Source organism: Cyprinodon tularosa, unplaced genomic scaffold (genome assembly GCF_016077235.1).
Source record: "Cyprinodon tularosa strain WSP-4 unplaced genomic scaffold, ASM1607723v1 ctg462, whole genome shotgun sequence".
Taxonomy (NCBI): domain Eukaryota; kingdom Metazoa; phylum Chordata; class Actinopteri; order Cyprinodontiformes; family Cyprinodontidae; genus Cyprinodon; species Cyprinodon tularosa.
In genome coordinates, this window is record NW_024039188.1 from 404771 (window position 1) to 423152 (window position 18382).

Sequence of the window (18382 nt, forward strand, 5' to 3'; positions counted from 1 at the left end):
TTTGTGTTTTTTTGACTCGTCCATCAGTCCTGATATTTGGATCCTTCGGTCGCATTCCAATGAACTTTGCTGCACATGGAGGAAAAAAGAGGCGCTGCAGGCACGTTTGATTTGCATTTAAATGGATTTATTGTCCGAGGCTGGTGTGTCGGGCGCAGACTGACCACATGATGTAGGAAAAGAAAGCAGCCCTTGGCTGCCTCCTCGTGTTTGTCTCCAGGCTGCATAATGAACATTTTAATGTGATTGTTATCTGCTGGCGGGCAGCAGAAACGGAGCAGTTAGACTAACAATCAGTGCTGCTTATTATGGAGACTGAAACAGTGTGGGCATCGGGGGGGTTATTGATTCAGTTCCTCAACAGACTCAGATGGAGTCCAAATGAAGGTAGTTTTAATCATGTCAGCGGTGAATCTGCTTTGAAGGCTGTCAGATTACACAAAAAATTACGCAGAGGAAACCATGGCGATGATGGAGTGGCGTGGAGTTAATGTTTCTGCCTTTTGCAGCTAGAATAAATGTGACCAGCAGCTGTTTCAGACTCTAAACTCGCTGAAAACAACAGTTAAACTTAAAAACAAAGTAAGTCCTGATTTTTGCTCTAAAGTTGTACATTTTTTTTTTTACCAGAATGGCAACAGAGGAGCAGCTGGTAGCTTTTATTCCTCGCAGGGAAAAGGTCCTTCTTTATGTTTCCAGATCCAGATCATCTTAAAGTTAATTCAGTTTATTTCTATAGCTCCAATTTAAAACGCACCATCTCAAGGCAGTTTACAGTTCACCAGATCATCCAGTCAGACTGATTCAAAGTTTTCTGTCTAAGGAAAACCAGCTGATTGCATCGACTCGTTGACTCAAAACATGCTTGTAGCGACAGTGGAGAGGAAAAACTCCCTTTGAACAGGAAGAAACCTCCAGCAGAACCAGGCTCAGTGTGAGCGGCCATCTGCTGAGGCCCACTGGGGTTCAAGGAGACAGAAGCAGACATAGAAAAACAAACATAGATACAAAAGGGAATTGTCAACCAGCTCCACAGGCGGCCCCGTCCATGAAACACACAGCCAGGCAGACGAGCTCCGAGCCAGCTCCCATGTCAGAGGATGAAGAGAGCACATCCAGTTAGTCACAGTCAGAGAAACAGGACTACACTGGAAAACAGGCCAAGCTCCAACATCTAGAAACAAAGGTGTTGATGGCAGCAGCACAGCTGATATTTCTCTCCAGGATGGAGTCACAGCCAAACAGGAACAGACCAGATGAAGCTACTATGAGAAAAAGCAGAGAGAGCAGAACGTTAGAGATTGAACTAACAGATTCTGCAGAGTGGGAGAATAGAGATAGAATGAAGCAGAATGATGAAATGGGGGTCCCTATGTCCTCCAGCAGTCTAAGCCTATAGCAGCAGAACTATAGAGATAGATCAGGATAACCTGAGCCACTCTAACTATAAGCTTTATCAGAAAGGAAAGTTTTAAGCCTAGCCTTAAAAGTAGACAGGGTGTCTGCCTCACGGACTAAAACTGGTAGTTGGTTCCACAGGAGAGGAGCCTGATAAACGTTACTGAGCTCTGAGGCTGGTTATTAAATCAGTTTAAGGTTTTTGCATTTTATGTTGGATTTTCAGCCTTCTGGAAATGACTAGATGGGCTTCAGCATGAATGCAGAACCTAAACCGTCTCAGGTTACTGTCGTAGTTTAATGTGGAAAAGCAAAAAGAACGTTAATGCTGAATGTATTATAATTATAAAACATTTACTTTCACATAACATCTCTGGATCAGAAGATACTAAATAAAGTTTTTACATTCGTGTTGCTAACAGAAGTCCAGACATGCTGCGGATGTTGGAGCTCAGATGTAGTAAATACAGAACATGAAGCAGGTCTTCCTGCTGAATCAATAAAATATTCATGAACTGAACCCTGATCTGATCAGAGGAGCGTTGTGCTTCTGTCACCTTTACACGGAGTCCCACCGCGAGCCGATCCACGTCCAGATGATCCGGTCCTGATGGGAATCACATCTGGGCTCCTGGTGTCTCTCAGCTGGAGCTCCACCTTCTCACGCAGAGCCGCTCGGCTCCCCGATGGCGCCGCTCTGCCAGACTCCGGGCGAGGGGCCAGGCTGTCCTGTTTGCCCCTCGTTGATAAGCTGTCAGAGCGCCAGAGGCGGATCAGAACGGGTCCAAACGCTGCAGCCAACTCAATTCTGAATCTACTGAAATTTACTTCTTTTTTCTGGTTTTCCTCTTTTTAAATAGTTCAAGCATTTAAGTTTCATTTGAGACAGAATCGACTTCCTGAGGGAGAGAATCCTGAAAACCTGCTGCTCATGATGGGAGCTTTTTCTTTTTCACCTTTTCTGCTCTTAAACTCATTTGTAAACATTTGTCATCCAGTCCTTTAAATCTGAAGTTCTTTTGTCCCTCAGGGAATAAGAAATTGGCCGTCCGTTTCCTTCAGCCTCTTGCAGGACTGAAGGACCTCGCTGGTAAATGGAGTGTAAACAAAGAAAGCGTCTGGCAGCTGCACTGATGGAAATCTGAACAGCTACTAATGCATTTTCCAGCAGCCGCCTTATCTCAAAGGCCCGCTATCAAAACAGCGAGCATAATGAGTGCGGATAATCCGGTCGGCCGGCCGTAAACAGCCCAGGATGACCTTAACTCTGGACTTGGAGTGGAGAACACGTTCTCAATTAAATTTCTGCAGTCGAGGGGCAAAAAACACTCTGTTTGCTGAATGACGAAGTTTATAGCAGAACATCAATAAAAACCCAGAGAGGCTGCTGGCTGAAGCTTTTATATCTTTACATCTAATTCTTTCTCTAAATGAAAGCATCAAAGCTGTAAACATAAACAGCCTTTTAGAGCCTAAAACATGAAGCTGAGTGGGACGTTCTGGTCCACGGGGGTCTGAACTGCTCCAAATGGGTCACAGTTAAATGAGCTGGCTTGTTTCGACCATCTGCTTATCTGAGATTAGTTCCTGGAGGTACCAGGTCCAGGATGGAAGCCCGCGTGTCCAGCTGATGTTTGGGAGGCAACCCAGGAAGTTCTGGATCTGCTCAGTAGAACATGGAGAAGCTTCAAAGGAGTCAGCCTGATCTTCTCCTGACTCCTTTAGCTTTCCTCCCACCTTACAAAAAAGTAAAAAAAAAGAAAAAAAATCCACCGGATTTTGCATTTTGGTGTTCGCTTCCCATCCAGGAAACTTTTTCAAATCAAAATGTCAGAAATAGCGTTGAGTTGCTTTGTACAGTAGCACAAAAAAACGTTTTAGTTTAGAAAACATGCAAATAGAAACGGATGAACGGGTCCCCCCCTTTGGAATGGGGGTCGTTTGGCTTCTTTGTTAGCCTGCAATGCCCCATACCTGTCTATGTCTCTGAAGTAGATAAAAATAATCCTATTTATGATGTTTTAAAAAATAAGACCTCCGAAAGACTGATTTAAGACATTTTAATACCACGCCCCCTCTTCATTTGCATAATGAGACAGAAATGCGTACAGAAATGTAAAAAAATATATATATAAAGGACAAAAAATAAGATAAATATTACAAAGGCAAATAAATAAAGAAGTTAATTAAAAGAGTTATATACATTTATGTCTCACTGTATAATTTAATTTCTACTTACATTTATTTGTTGATTGTGTTTTTGTTGGCAATTAATTGTATGCTTATTTATTTATTGAGCATTTATTTATTTCTGGATTTATTTTTAAATATGGCAGAGTTGGTCCTCCATAACCCTGAATAAAATAACTATAATGATTCTCTAGAAAAGTCACATTATATTAATAGTATTATCTTGTATAAACATACCGTGACTCTAAAATAAAAGTTATTCATTTGTCACATTGACTTCTGTCTGTGATTTATCTTAAGTTTTTAACCTGTCAAGTTTTTTTTTAGATTTTTAACATTATAATTTATATTTTTCCAAGCACACAACAGTTTAAAGCAAAGTTTAGTTTGAAAAGAATGAGCAGGAAGGATTGAAAAGCATGTTAACACGGTAATGTAGGCTGGAGTTCATTATCTGACGCATGCAGATACACACCAGGAACCTGGAAACTTAAAAAATACTGAATTACTAAAAACATTTAAAAAACAAACATGTTTCATTGATATATATACAAAAATGAGTATTAGGAACTATATTTATCAAACATTATACTGGGCAAGTAAAAACTGTTTCTGGGCAAATGTGAAAGTCGGGCAAGTGGTAAACTCCTGCCCCCCTTTCAGAGACATAGACCGGTATGGGGCATTACAGGCTAACAAAGAAGCCAAACGCCCCCCATTCCAAAGGGGGGGATTTATTGGTCCGCTTCAGTTTGCATGTTTTCTAAAAGCTTTGTTGGGCTGCTGGATAAAACCTCAAACTATTCCTGACATTTTTAATAGAAAAAGCTTCCTGGATGGGAAGTGAAACGTCTTCAAACTTGAAAACAAAGTCCAGTGGATTGTTTTTTTTTAACTTTTTTGGAATGACAATGAGCTGGATGACTGAGTATCTTCACCAGCGTCTTCTTCCCACTTTCTCCACCTGAACATCAGCAGATCCCAGGAAACAGAAGCTGCTTCAGCTCTTCCAGCTCCTGGTAAACAGCTGGTGATTTGCACCGCTTTGATGTTCTCTGTGTAGTGCATCATCAGCTGTGGAGCTGCGGCGTGGAGGGCATCAGAAAGCACATTTCCTCCGTCATCATTAGATGAAAGGTGAGCGGCGAGCTGGTCTTGATGAAAGCCGCTGCCTCCTCATCTACCTCCGCAGACGTGTGGAGAAAAGGGCTCGTTAGGGCCTCTTATGCTGCCGTTAATGTTTCTGTCAGGTTAGAGTTGGTCTGCGGATCACTCCCATCTATCAGCTGCCTGGGGGGGGGGGTTATGATGGAGGCTCGCTCCTCTGTGGCGTTTCCTTTAGCAGCTGTTGGTTAAAACCTGCAGTCAGCTCCTCTGAGCCGCCCTGAAGGTGGAGGAAGAGGCAGCTGGATCTAGGGCTGCAACAACGAATCGATAAAATCGATAAAAATCGACTTTTAAAAGCGTTGGCAACGAATTTAATCATCGATTAGTTGTGTCGCGCGATTAATGCGTCATCCGCCGCCGCCGTCATCCCGGGGAAGAAAAAAAAATATGGCGGAGCGAGTCAGCGCCGCAGTTGCAGTGTTGCCAACTCAGCGACTTTTCAGACCCCTCCAGCGACTATTTCTTTAAAAAGCGACTAGCGACAAATCTGGCGACTTTTTACGGTGTCACAGGCGGCTTTTGGAGACTCTTACGTGAAAGCATGTATCGTTCCTACTCTTGTCCTCCAGCGGCAGCTGCTGCCGTGGGGGGCCTCCCCCATCCCAACGCCTTTCTCCCTCTCCCACAGGAATCCCTCTCAGCGGGGCAGTCAGAGCCGCAGGATTTTAGTGAGGAGTTTACCCTCAGCGTCCAGACTGCAAATGAAGCGCGCATGCCCCGGGATTGACGGCGCTAATTGATCACAATAATTAAAATAGCCTGCGCTTTGTAAAGTGAAAAAAGTCGTAACATGCAACTTTTGTAAAAACAAATTAACATGGCACAGAAGCACCACTGTTATGACGCAGCACCTGAAAAGAAAACATGTTGGAGCCTTTGATGACAGTGAAGAGAGCTGATCAGCAGGATGTGTTAGCAGAAGTGGCTATACAGCAGCTAGACCCGGTATCACAAAGGATATATTTTGGCAGCAAAAGAAGGACTCCACACTCTGGTTGCGTTTGTGCTCTGAGAGAGGAGGGGCGGGGCATACCCGACCCACCTGAACTCGGCTTTTTATTAACCATACCACGTGACAAAACCAGTTCATACATCACTTCTATTTACAAATCTGTGAAATAGAAACATAAATCAGAGCATAAACCTCAACACCCCCACTTGCTCTGACGTTAATCCTATTTACAATCAATAATATTTTAAATTACATTCCAAAGATAAAACTGTCAAACTTGACTAACTTGAATGTCGTTACTGGTTTGGTTAATACATCTGCTACCATCAGTTCTGTTGGACAGTAATACAGACTGACCTTGCCGTCCCTTACAGTTGATCTCACAAAGTGGTATTTTATGTCAACATGTTTACAGCGCTGTCTCTTTACAGGGTTTTTGGCTATTGCTATGGTCCCTTGGTTGTCTTCATAAATTTTAGCTGGTACATATTCATAACAGTCAATGTTCTTAAGTAGCTGTATCAAATATAGACATTCCTGAATGGTTGCGGCTAAAGCCATGTACTCAGCTTCACAGGTAGACAATGCGACCGTGGGCTGCTTTTTCGTTTTCCAAGAAACCAAAGGCCCCCATTTAGACAAACTTATACAATAACCAGTTGTGCTACGGCGATCGTTTACATCAGCGGCCCAGTCAGCATCACTGTAGGCATGCAAGCCTAAATTTCCATCCTCACATTTTTTGTAACACAGTTCCTTTTCAGAAGAGCCTTTAAGGTATCTTAACACATGTTTCACAGTAGTCCATTGTTGTTCTGTTGGTTCTGCAAAATACTGTGACAGCTTACTCACTATAAAGCTTAAGTCAGGTCTTGTACAAGAAGTCAAATAAATGAGGCTGCCTACAGCTTCTCTGTATTTTGCTGCATTGTCTATCCTTTTCCCATCATCATTGTAGTCCTGTTTCTGTTCACAAGGAGTTGCTCTAGGTTTGCAGTCCTGCATGTCAAACCTCTGCAGTATTCTCTTTACATAATTTCTCTGAGACATTTTTACACAGTTTTCCCCCTGTTCAAAATCAATCCCAAGAAAATATTTCAGCTTTCCCAAATCCTTCATTTTAAATCTTGCCATGAGAACCTCTTTAACACTTTTCAGTACTTTCTCATCAGTAGCAGCGATGATCAGATCGTCCACCCATACTATAAGTATGACTTTATCTTTTTCCGTCTGCCTGGTGTAAACACAATAATCTGCTGGATTTTGCACAAACTTTTTTTCACAAAGATAATCATGCAGGGTATTGTTCCAGTTTCTCCCTGCCTGTTTAAGACCATATAATGATTTGTTTAATTTGCACACAACCCGTTCATTTCCATTTGGTTCTTCTTCATAACCTTCTGGTTGTTCCATGTATATCTCACGATCTATCAATGCATGGAGATAAGCGGTTTTAACGTCCATTTGGTGCAAGATAAGGTTTTCTTGTGCTGCTTTCTGCATCAAAACTCTAATACTGGTCAGGCTTGCAGTAGGGGAGAAAGTCTCTTCATAATCAATACCCCTCTTCTGACTAAACCCTTTTGCCACATATCTAGCTTTGAACTTGTCAGTTCCATCTGCATTCTTTTTCACTGCATAAACCCACTTCCCCCCCACTGCTTGTTTGCCCTCAGGAAGTGTTGTTAAAGTGAATGTATCATTTTCTCTAAGAGATAACATTTCTTCATCCATTGCTTTTTTCCATTCTTTTGAATATTGAGAATGTACAGCTTGTTCAAATGTTAAAGGTACATCACATAGAAGCCTGTAGCAATAATCAATATTTGTTAACACTAGGTCGTCGAGTTCTTTTTCTGTTACATATTCATTCAGGTAATTTGGCCTTTTTCTTAGCCTAGAAGGGTAACGCTTTGTATCATGATCTGCATCACAAATGGCATCATCTTTATTTTCCGCCTCTAAAAGAGTGGCTGGACTCTTTTCAAGTATTTCTTCCTCCTCTGTGTATTCCTCCTGTTTTGGCTCTTTATACTCATCTGTTTGCTTTGTGATCCTATTAGGTATGTCAAACTCATCCTCTAATATGTCAGTTTGTGTCTTTTGCTCCATCACATTTTTAGTTAAAAACTTCACTAGTCTATGTTTTAAGACTTTACCTTTGTGAGGAAAATAAATTAGGTAGGCTGGGCTGTTTTTGTCATATCCTACAAAAATTCCCTCCTCACATCTTGAGTCCAGTTTTCCTTTTTCTTGTTTGTAGGCAAAACAGGCTGAACCAAACTTCTGCATCCTGGATAAATTTGGTCTTTTCCCACGAATCATCTGATAAGGCGTTTGCCCTGTACGTCTATTAAAACACCTGTTTCTTATTTGGGCCGCTGTCTGAACTGCATATACCCACATTGTTTTAGACAAGTTGGTCTCTATCAGCATACATCTCGCCATGTCAAAAAGTGTACGCCAGTTTCGCTCTGCAGTGCCATTTTGGTGTGGCGAATAAGGGGCTGATGTCTCGTGTCTAATGCCATGTTTACTCAGTAATGTTTGGAAAAGCTTCCCAGTAAATTCTGTACCATTATCAGACCGTATACATTTTATCTTGCCGTAGGGCGCCATGTCTGCAAAGAATTTTTCTGTTGCCTGCACAGTATCATTTTTATGTTTTAGGAAATAGACAAAAACTGCACTTGAAAAGTCATCGGTAAATGACAACACATATCTGTAGCCCTCTCTGGACTGTGGATCTATTGGCCCAGCTAAATCTGTGTGCACCAGCTCTAATGCAGCTCTAGCTCTTTTATCTGGTTCCCTGTTCTTCCATTGGGCAAATTTACCTTGGATACACACTTCACATGGCTTTGTTGGTTTTTCATTATTACCTTTTATGCTCATTCCATCAACAACACCCTGTAAGTTTTGTATATCATTATAATTGCAATGCCCCAAAATCTCATGCCAGGTTTGCATGTCATAAGAACCTTTACACTGGTCATGGTGTTCATTACTCACAGTTTGTAGATAGTACAGTCTGTTGTGCTCTTTGATGGGGAAGTTTGTTCCATCTCTGTGTACCAAAGCATCTTGTCCTTGCTTGAAGATCACTGTTGCCCCATTGTTTGTGGCTGCTTTTACAGAAAAAATGTCTTGTGGATAAGAGGGGATGTACAGTGCCTGCTTAAGAATTGTCTTGTGGTGTCGCCCCCTGCTGTCCATCAGAGACACCTCTGCCTCTCCTCGTCTTTTCGCCACTCCATTGCATCTGGTGCCATCAGCCAATTCGATGCAATGTGTCTCGGGTTTGAAGTTGTCATCAAAATCTTTAAATCTGCCAAGATCTGTGATGATATGCGAGGTTGCTCCGGTATCCACCATCAGACCTTTGATTTTGGTTTCGTCACGCCTCCCAATCTCCTGGTCAGCATCAGTCAGCCGGAAAACATATTCTTTACCGTCCTCTTCTTCAGCAGCTGTCCACGCCACATCCTGTCTTTGCCTTCTCCTGCATTCATCCTCTCGGTGTGTGGAGTTTTCACAAATATTGCACCATTTTCTGCGGTGGCACATTTTAGCTATGTGTCCCCGTTGTCCACATCTGAAGCACACCTGGTCGACGCCGTCTGCTCTCCTCTCGCTCATCCGCACCTGTGCATGCTTTGGGCTTGATTGGACCCGTGCTTTCATGACGTTGTCCGCCGCAGCAGCCATGCGTATTCTCTCTGTGTCTTCATAACTCCTTAATTTGCATTTAAAGTCAGAAAAAGTCATTTTATCTTCACTTTGTGTGACATAAATGATGAATGGTTTGAATGACTCTGGCAGTCCTTTCAGAATCATAGCGATAAGCAGGCCATCACTCATAGTTTCACCTGCATTTCTTAATGCTGTTATAGCGGCCTCAGCTCTAAGAACATAAGTTGTCACATCTTCGCTGCCAACTTTTTGCAGTGAGGTAAGTTCTGTATATAGACTGATAATGCGAGGTTTACCCTTGCCCGCATAAAAGTCTCTCAAAATCCTCAGAGCCTTCCGTCCATCATCAGCAGCTTCACGCATTATCAGCGATAAACTTGTATCATCTAGGAATTGGATAAGCTCCGCATACGCCTCTGCGTTTTTCGTGTCTTCATCTTCTTCTTCTCCGTCTTCCTCTTCTTTCTTTAGAATTACGTCCTTTAATCCTTGTAACCGAAGGTGACCAAGAAACTTTGCCTCCCACAGCTCGTACTTCTCCGCATCTCCGTCAAAAACCAACCGTGACCACCGGTTACTCCCTTCTGCAGTTCTTCTATTCATGGTGCTGTGTGTTACGTCTTTCCTTGCCGGTGGTTCACCTGCGCTTCTGGTACTCTTCACTTGGGTCTCCGTGTGTAGCTGGGCCCATAACCTGTTAGCAGAAGTGGCTATACAGCAGCTAGACCCGGTATCACAAAGGATATATTTTGGCAGCAAAAGAAGGACTCCACACTCTGGTTGCGTTTGTGCTCTGAGAGAGGAGGGGCGGGGCATACCCGACCCACCTGAACTCGGCTTTTTATTAACCATACCACGTGACAAAACCAGTTCATACATCACTTCTATTTACAAATCTGTGAAATAGAAACATAAATCAGAGCATAAACCTCAACAGGATGAGTAACCATGTTTGTTTGGTTTTAAAGTGGGGAAACGTAAGTTAGTTTCTCAGGTAGCTCATCTGATGCTTTCCTTAGCTTGTTAGTAGGTTACAGACAGTGATAAGGTTGGCTACTTATTTTACTTTTAATTTCATTTGAATTAGCTTAAGCAGCGTTTATATTTTCTTTATAAATAAATTAATTTGCAAATTATGAGGGCAAGGCTTTTAAAGTTTAAATCTTCTGGCAAAGATAAAGTAAAGAAGATCCTGCAATTTATGGAAGTAAAGCAGAATAAAATCCAGCAAGATCAGTAATATGTCAATTAATTATCTGCCACATTCCCATGTAAATATCTGTCTTTGGAGGATGTGTTTTTTAGCACCCCTAGTTCTCTCATTTTTATTCCAAATACAATTTATAATTTGAATCACAGGGCTATTTTTATCTCTGTGGTTCAGTATTTTCTCAAGTAGCAACTTTAACTGCTATACTTTCCTGTCTTAAAAGGCAGAACTCTTCTAGTCTAAAAAAACCTCATTTGTTGAAATGGGGGGGCCTATTGTTTGAACCCCTTAGGGGCTTTAAAAAACAAAAATGTCTCTTTTTGCGCTTTATGAAACAAAGTAGCCTATATTTTGTGGATGTACAGCTACATTTCTCATGTAAGTTTGCGTAGTTTTAAAACAAACATTTAATTTTTCATATTGCACCAGTACAGTTAATGAGCAACCTGTACTTGTGTGATTGTTTGTTCTGTCTAAAATGTTTATTTTGGAATAAAGAGGTTAATATAAAAAAAAAATTTGTGTCCGATTCATCGATTAATCGAAAAAATAATCGGCCGATTCATCGATTTTCAAAATAATCGTTAGTTGCAGCCCTAGCTGGATCCCATCTAACCCAGAAGGAAAGAGTTCGACCTGCAGCTTCATCGCTGCTCATGAACATAAAACTACTTTATGACTTTTAATCATTTATTCGTTCAGTTACGGCGATGCTTTGATCGTATAACACAGATGAAGTCTGTGATGCATCCTGATCCTAACTTTACAGTAATATGTGGTTGAATCTCTAACTGCTGTTATAAAGAGGACATCTTTACCTTTAGACCATCGTTAGTTTGATTTGGTTTTAAAAAAAGCCCTGAAGTTGCAGGATCAAACCCATGAGCGCCGGTGGATTGGTCGAATTAAAGTCTGTAAATTTAATTCATCCCTTCTGTTTTCAAGTTTATTGTATAAAATGTGGTTAAAATCTCCATAAATCTGATCCCAGGTTGGTCATAGAAGCCCTTTAACAGACACCCCCCCCCCACTCTGCTCTCCAGCCTGCAGAGGCTTTCAGTGAGTGACCTTTCAGACAATCAGAGGGGCCCCCGGCTCTGCAAGCGAGCGGCGGACCCCGGGTCCTGATGCAGGCGCCTGTGGATTCCATTGATTCCCTGAAACAAAAGGGTCTGAACTGGTGGACGGTGCAGGGGGACGTTCTGGATCCACTGGGAATTTCACTAAAATCTGTAAACTGATGTGGAAGAATTGTGGCGCTTTGCTTCCATCTCAGCTCAGAATGAAGGAAACGAATCCTTCAGACGTTCAGGATGTTTCTAGAAGCTCTGCTGTTTGCAGGGAGGTGAAGACACTTTGGGCTCTTTTGTTTTCTGCATGTAAAGCGGCGACTGGAGCAGCAGATGAAATATTTAGTGCGGATGGGGGGGGAACCTTTCTGAGGATGGGGGAGGGTCTTCTGGTCGGACATGATGAAGTATAAACACACCTGTCTGTCTCCCTGCAGAAGCTGGCTGTTCGGAGCTGTCCCGTGGGGACCACCAAGCCGCTATCGCTCATCAAGCCCCCCAGCCAGAGCATCGCCATCTCCGTGGTGCCGGCCAAGGCTCCCGTTTCCATGGTGACGGCACACCTCAACGGCCAGAAGGCGGCGGGGCCGGAGCCGCTGCAGACATCCCCCATCAACCTCCAGGCGGCCGGCAGGGCGACGGCCGGCGCCGTCCCCTTCAGCGGCGGCCGGACAAGCGGAGAGCTGCTGCCTCCTGCCCAGGTAAGCCTCACCTGCAGAGTGGGCGGAGCCAATCCGCTCTATGAGGAAATAAAACCTTAGATGTTTAAAAGCTCGTACGTCGCGTCGCGCTGCAGAGGCGTCGTTCGGCGCCATGAACCCGGTTTAAATGCAGGAGAGGAGTTCTGCCTCCTGCTGCAGCGTTTCCTCTGCTCACGTTTCGTTTGCTTGGTAAAATGAAACTCATGCACTTTCCAAAATATTATGAATATTATAATAAATCCATATTTACTGCATAGTTTTTCCACTGAGGCCTTTAATGTGACAGAAAATGAGCAGACAGCAGCTCTCCTCTGCAGACGTCCTCTTCCTGTTTATTGGCATTCAGGCTGCAGCTTCTCCACTTCCTGTACTTTATATTCAGCACCATCCCTCCACCGGTAGGGCCTCTACAGAGAGGAGGGCCCGGCCTCGGGGCCCCCAGGCTCCAGCTTTATCCCTCATCTGCCCATCCTTCTCCTCACTGAGCCCATAAAGGGGGAAATGACACAATTTCCATTTAAATTATTCATATTTCCTCTGTGAAGGTGAACAACAGTAGTTCAGGGTTGAGGTGCATCAATCACATATTATCAGGTTCTACTTTATAACTCTGCACATTTATTTAAGTGATCTGTCCTTTTAATGATATTAAATCAAAACATATGTCTGTTTCTGCTAAATAAACCCCCCTTTTGTTCTTTTTTTCTATCATCCAATCATTTGCAACATTCTGAATATTCAGAAAAGTCTACATAGTTTTTCACTGTCCTAATTCAAAAGGTAAAACTCTTACATGCAGGGTTCCCGCGGGTCCTTGAAAAGTCTTAAAAGGCATTGAATTCTTCAAAATAAAACTAAGGCCTTAATTGGTATTAAAATGTCTTAAATCAGTCTTTCGTAGGTCTTATTTTTTAAAACAACATAAATAGGATTATTTTTATTACGATTTATTTTTGTAATCTAAATAAAACATTAAAATTGACCTTTTTCCATTATTGGTTCCGTCCCGATAGCGGAACCAATAAAGCGTTGTTGCGGCCGGGACATTTGGGAGATGCACCATTAACTTTTTATCTGGAAAATATGAGCAAGTATAAATGTAACCAAAATAGTTTCCTCCATGGCTAAAACCAGGGAACATCCATGAGGCTCAGTGGATTTAGTGCTAGAAGTCATTCAAGCTCAGAACGATGGGAATTAAGGCAGTGGAGTCGCACATGCGAAGCACGAAACACAAAGCGTCAAAATGGAGTTAGAGAGAAACAGGCGGTATTTCTCAGTTTAGTTCCACCCTTGTCTCTGCAACGCCTCCACTTATCACCAAATCAAACATACTAAGAAAACCATACAAAGAAAAATAGCTGCTAAAAGACTTAGCACTGGTTATGTTGGGGCTTTAAAACTGATTTGTTTCGTTCCCTGCTAAAACAAAGTTTGTGAATTCAGTTAAATAATTGTTCAAATATATCTGTCATTTGTGTGTTTTTAGCTTTCTTCCTGTATGGGAAGCTTTTCAACATTTGAAACATTAGTGCAGTGGTTTATGTTACAATAAACCTTTGGGTTAAGTTAATGCAAGCAGGTTTTTCTTGTGTTTCTTGTGAATTTGGTCTTAAATTTTTATTTCGAGTGGCATTAAAAAGTCTTTAAAAGTCTTGAATTTAACTCGCCTTATGCTGTAGGAACCCTTACATTACATTTATTATTACAAACAGGAAAGCTTTTACTCTTGCTGCTACTTTAGAAAAGGCTTTTCTTACCAATCCTCTAAAGGTTTAAATGATCCCTTCGTCACATAGAAGAGTCTTTTTTTTCCTTCCACTCAATTTTCCAAAAGGATCCTGCACTCTATGAGCAGCCAGGTTTGAGTTTTCATGACTCTGGCTTTTAGAGGAGCATAATTATCTTATTTATTAATAACTGAGTCTATTATTCTGGCGTCATTCTGCTGCTCCTATAAACCAGTCAGAGTGAGCGCTCTTCATTTGAGATGTTTTATTTTATCCTAGAGGCTGATGAGAGGCTGTTTGGCTCAGAACCTGCCTGCTGAGACAGGGATGAGTCTTAGTGAGAGCAAACATGTCTGCATTGTTGCAGGGAGGTGTGATGTTCTGCAGAACTTCGCTGGAGTTTGGATGATGCAGTAAATATTTTATCTAATTTGACATTTTTCAACTGGGGCAGCAGAGATGTGTGAAGTTACCAAGAGCGCCTCCTGCTGACCTTATTACACATTATAGTTATAAAAATAATAGCCTCAGAGGTTCTTTCTGAAATGTTATTTTTTTCCATCCTTTCTTCTTCAGGCATCAAATATAAAACTGTTTAGTTTCAAAGATCTCCAACCTTTAGTTCTGCTCCCTCAGCTGCAGAAAAAAGGCTGAAATCTAAACAAACCTGTGAGAAATGTCGTGTTAATCAAAGCAGATCTGAGTTCGTCCCCTGATGGAGGTCGGCTGAATCTGTGGAGTCCTGAGGAGGCTGCAGATAATTACGGCTTTCCTGCGCTGAGCTGATTGGACGGTGAAGCAGAGGCTTGGAGGAGGTGAAACCTGTTTGAACATCTGCAGCTTCAACAACCGGCCTTTTCTTCCAAAGACGTCTTCATCCTCTGTAAGCAGCACCCAAGGTCATCCTCTCCGTCTGCCTCGGAGTCTCGTTAAAGCCGGAGGAAGAGCTGCGGCGGGATGAGCGAGCGTTTTATCTGGAGCTGCAGAGTCGCCTCAGAACAAACACAGCTGCGGGTTTCTCCTCGTACTTCAGTCGCTTTATTTAGCTTCAGAGTTCAGGCAGAATCAAACCTCAGAGCTCAGAGACGGTCTGGCTTTAAGCTCCGCTTCTGTTCACAGAAAATATTTAAAGTCTTTTATGGCTCCGAGTCTCAGAATCAGAGGATCAGATTTCTGTTCCAGAGAGGGAGCGAGGCTTCACTTTGCAGATGTTCCAGGTTCAAACGGGTCATTTAGACGAGCGTCGCTGTTAGACATGAAGTTCAGCTTCTGTCCTTGCTTTGAATTTTGACTTTTTAAACTGAAAAAAAAAAAAAGATACGATTTTCTTGCAGACTTTTATTTACATTTGAAAACTGTTTCACAAATCCAACATGACTGCCATCAGGCCTTTATTCTCACATTAGTTTGTAGAACTTATTGATGCTGCTGCATCAGGGACATTAAAGCAAACCTTTGCTGATTCCAACATGACTGAAGGAAACAAGTATTTAAAATTCCCGTCATGGTGTCTGTTAACCGGGATTTCTGTTTGTATTTTAGTTGGTGCTTTTGGGGGTTCTTATGATCCGTTTGTTATGCTTGTAAAAATGTTTTGCTCAGTTTTGGTCCTTTACTTAAAGGAGAAGTCCGGTCAGCCAGGAATAATTAATGGATCATTATTTATACCTAAAACTAATACATTTGCGGTTATTTAATGAATTTACCGTTGGTCAGTAAAAAAATCGTCACGAGTCTGGGAGCGGCCATTTTTGCCCAAATGTAGTAGCCCCTCCCTCCTGCCATCTTCCAGCAGTGACGTCACGGTGCGGTAAGCCTAGCGCCATTCTCCCCGCTTTCCAAGCTAAATCAATGGGAACTACTAGACACATCTGCAATCAACAACAATTATTGAAGATTTCCAGAGGACTTCACCATTGAAATTCACCAGAGCTATAGTGAAACTGACAATGCCCACGTGCATGGCAGCTGGATGCTGCAATACATCGGGTAAAAGTGAGAATCAATGTTTTAGGGACGTTGAACGAGCTTCAGGCATCAGGAGTCACTTTTCCAGATGTTCAGCTGATTTACAGATTCAAAGCAAAGCTTTCACTGAGGGGAAAAAACTGATCCTCATCCCTGATGAAGAAGCCGTTTCCTTGGTAACCGCCTTGCCCTTTCGCTGCTCTGGGGTCAGCAAACTCTGCCAACTCTCTGGGTCGCCCGCTGAACCCTGACCTTCAGAGCATGCGGTCGCCATTGATCGAAGGCGTCTGTCAAACATCAGGCTGGTCTTCATCTTGATCATCTGTGCAGCTGATAAAGCAGGGATAAACTGAGGGGGGCGCCATCTGCTGGCTGCTGCTGGAACAATGACTATTCCTGGGAACATTTCCATTTAAAAAATAACGTGACACAAACCGAAGGAAACGTTTTGGGGTCGACATGCATGAGAGCTGAAACGCCTCTTTGGAGCTGATTTCTGCAAAACCAGGCTGCTGAGTTCTGCTTCTGCCGAGAGACGATTGTCTCAAAAGAAAGCTGTCATCTCTGCTCTGTGGCTTCACCCTGATTGCTGCGTGTGCACATCCTCCTCTTCATCCTACTGTGATGACAGGAGCAGAGACGACAAACTCCTCCTCCTCCTCTAATCCTCCTCCTGCCTTCACCTTGGCCAGCCTGCAGCCGACTCCCTCTGTGTTTTCTCTAAAATCTGTTCCTGTTATTGATTTGAAGCTTCCACTACCGGCGCTGTCCTTGGTTCTGACCGTAGTAATCATTTCATTCATAAGGAAAGATCAGAGCTTCTTTCATAATCTCCTTTTTCAATGTAAACATGCATCAAAAATCTGGGATTAAAAAAAATCTTTCAATCCGTATATTCACCGTCCATTAATGATTTAAACATCTCTCCATCTTTGGATCTTTGTGAATTTATTTATACTTTAAAACCTGAAAAAGGCGTTTGGACCGTGGTGTCTGCTCTTTGGCGTGCTGCTCGTGAGCTCTAACCTTTATCTGAACTTTTATGCTTTGGGTTTGTAATCCAGGTAGATTAGCTTTACTCTGAGTTTAATCCAGGAAAATAATTATTAATGATCGTGTATCGATTCGCATTTTTTTAATAGCATGTTGGTTTTCGCTAATGAAAAGGAAAGAAACAGGACAGGATGAGTCGTAGTAATACGATGCATGACCCGGATTGGAAAGAGAGGATTATTTTATGAGATCTCAGCAACAATTTAACTGGAACAATAATTTGAGAGGCTAAAGAATGTTTACTTTTAGGTCAGGCAACGATTGAAAGGTTTTCTTTTTTAGCTATATTGGTCTTCATCAGGTTTTAAATAATCAGTTTTTACAGCAGCCAATCAGAGACGCCACGTCTGACAAAGATCTGTCATAGTTTGGTTTAAGGCCCATAGAAGTAAAAACAATAAATAGTTTAATTTAAAGTTTGAGAAATGGAAGAATTTATCGACACACTCAGCAAATCACTGAGAGGAAGAAGAGGAGGAGGAGGAAACCCCCCCAAAGGAGAAGGTGTTGGGTTTGGAGAAAACAGGCAGCAATTACAGAAATGAAAGGCTTGAAACTGCAAGAATCCTCAGCTCTGCAGTTACCATGGTAACCGGCCCAGGCCGCCTCCTCCCTCCTCATCCTCCGGCGAGCCGCTTTGCAGCACAATACGACAAAACGAAAGGATTTTCACTGAAGAAGAAAAGAAGGGGAGGAGGGAGGGGAGAAACTTTCAGCCTCTTTTCATTCTGAGCTGCTGAAAAGATGGCCGCCTCTACTGGGAGAACCCGGTCTAACTGGTTACATACTGGTTTTAGACCGCTTGGCATTACTTTCGAGGTTACTGGTTAATCTCGACTGGTTTTAGTTGCGTTTATTAAATCAATATGAAAAGTGTTTGGTAGATTTGATCTGGTCTGTAGCTCTCCTCTGGTGTTGCTCGGACTGGTTTTAGACCAGTCTGGTGTTTTATTTAAACTGATTTTTGGACTTAATTTGGCTTTTAGATGGTAGTTTTTTATATTTATTCGATTGTAGCTCTGCCCAATTTCTCTTTAGATAATTAATTTCTGGTTCTGGAATCACGTAGAAACTTCATTGTTCTTTGAATTATCTGTGAACTAAACAAGAACGACACGAGACCAAATGAACCGGGTCTCAGGAAGCTGTTTGTCAAACTATCAGAGTAAAGTTTATATAAATCTCATTTTCTATTTTGAACTTTGATCCCTGACACAGAAAATCAAATTATCAGGAGATTGTTCAGCAAT

General features: G+C 42.3%; 1 protein-coding gene across 2 annotated transcripts in view; it reads left to right on the forward strand.

The window, feature by feature from the left end:
* Window positions 1-18382, forward strand: part of phf21b (PHD finger protein 21B) — a 55437-nt gene that overhangs the window by 25956 nt on the left and 11099 nt on the right. The window contains exons 1-2 of one of the 2 annotated variants that reach the window (XM_038301152.1): window positions 11763-11955; window positions 12118-12381. In XM_038301152.1, the coding sequence (XP_038157080.1) occupies window positions 11851-11955; window positions 12118-12381 (369 nt within the window). In that variant the 5' untranslated portion in view covers window positions 11763-11850. Of the gene's footprint in view, window positions 1-11762; window positions 11956-12117; window positions 12382-18382 lie in introns of those variants that run through there. The other variant, XM_038301154.1, reaches the window with a different exon arrangement.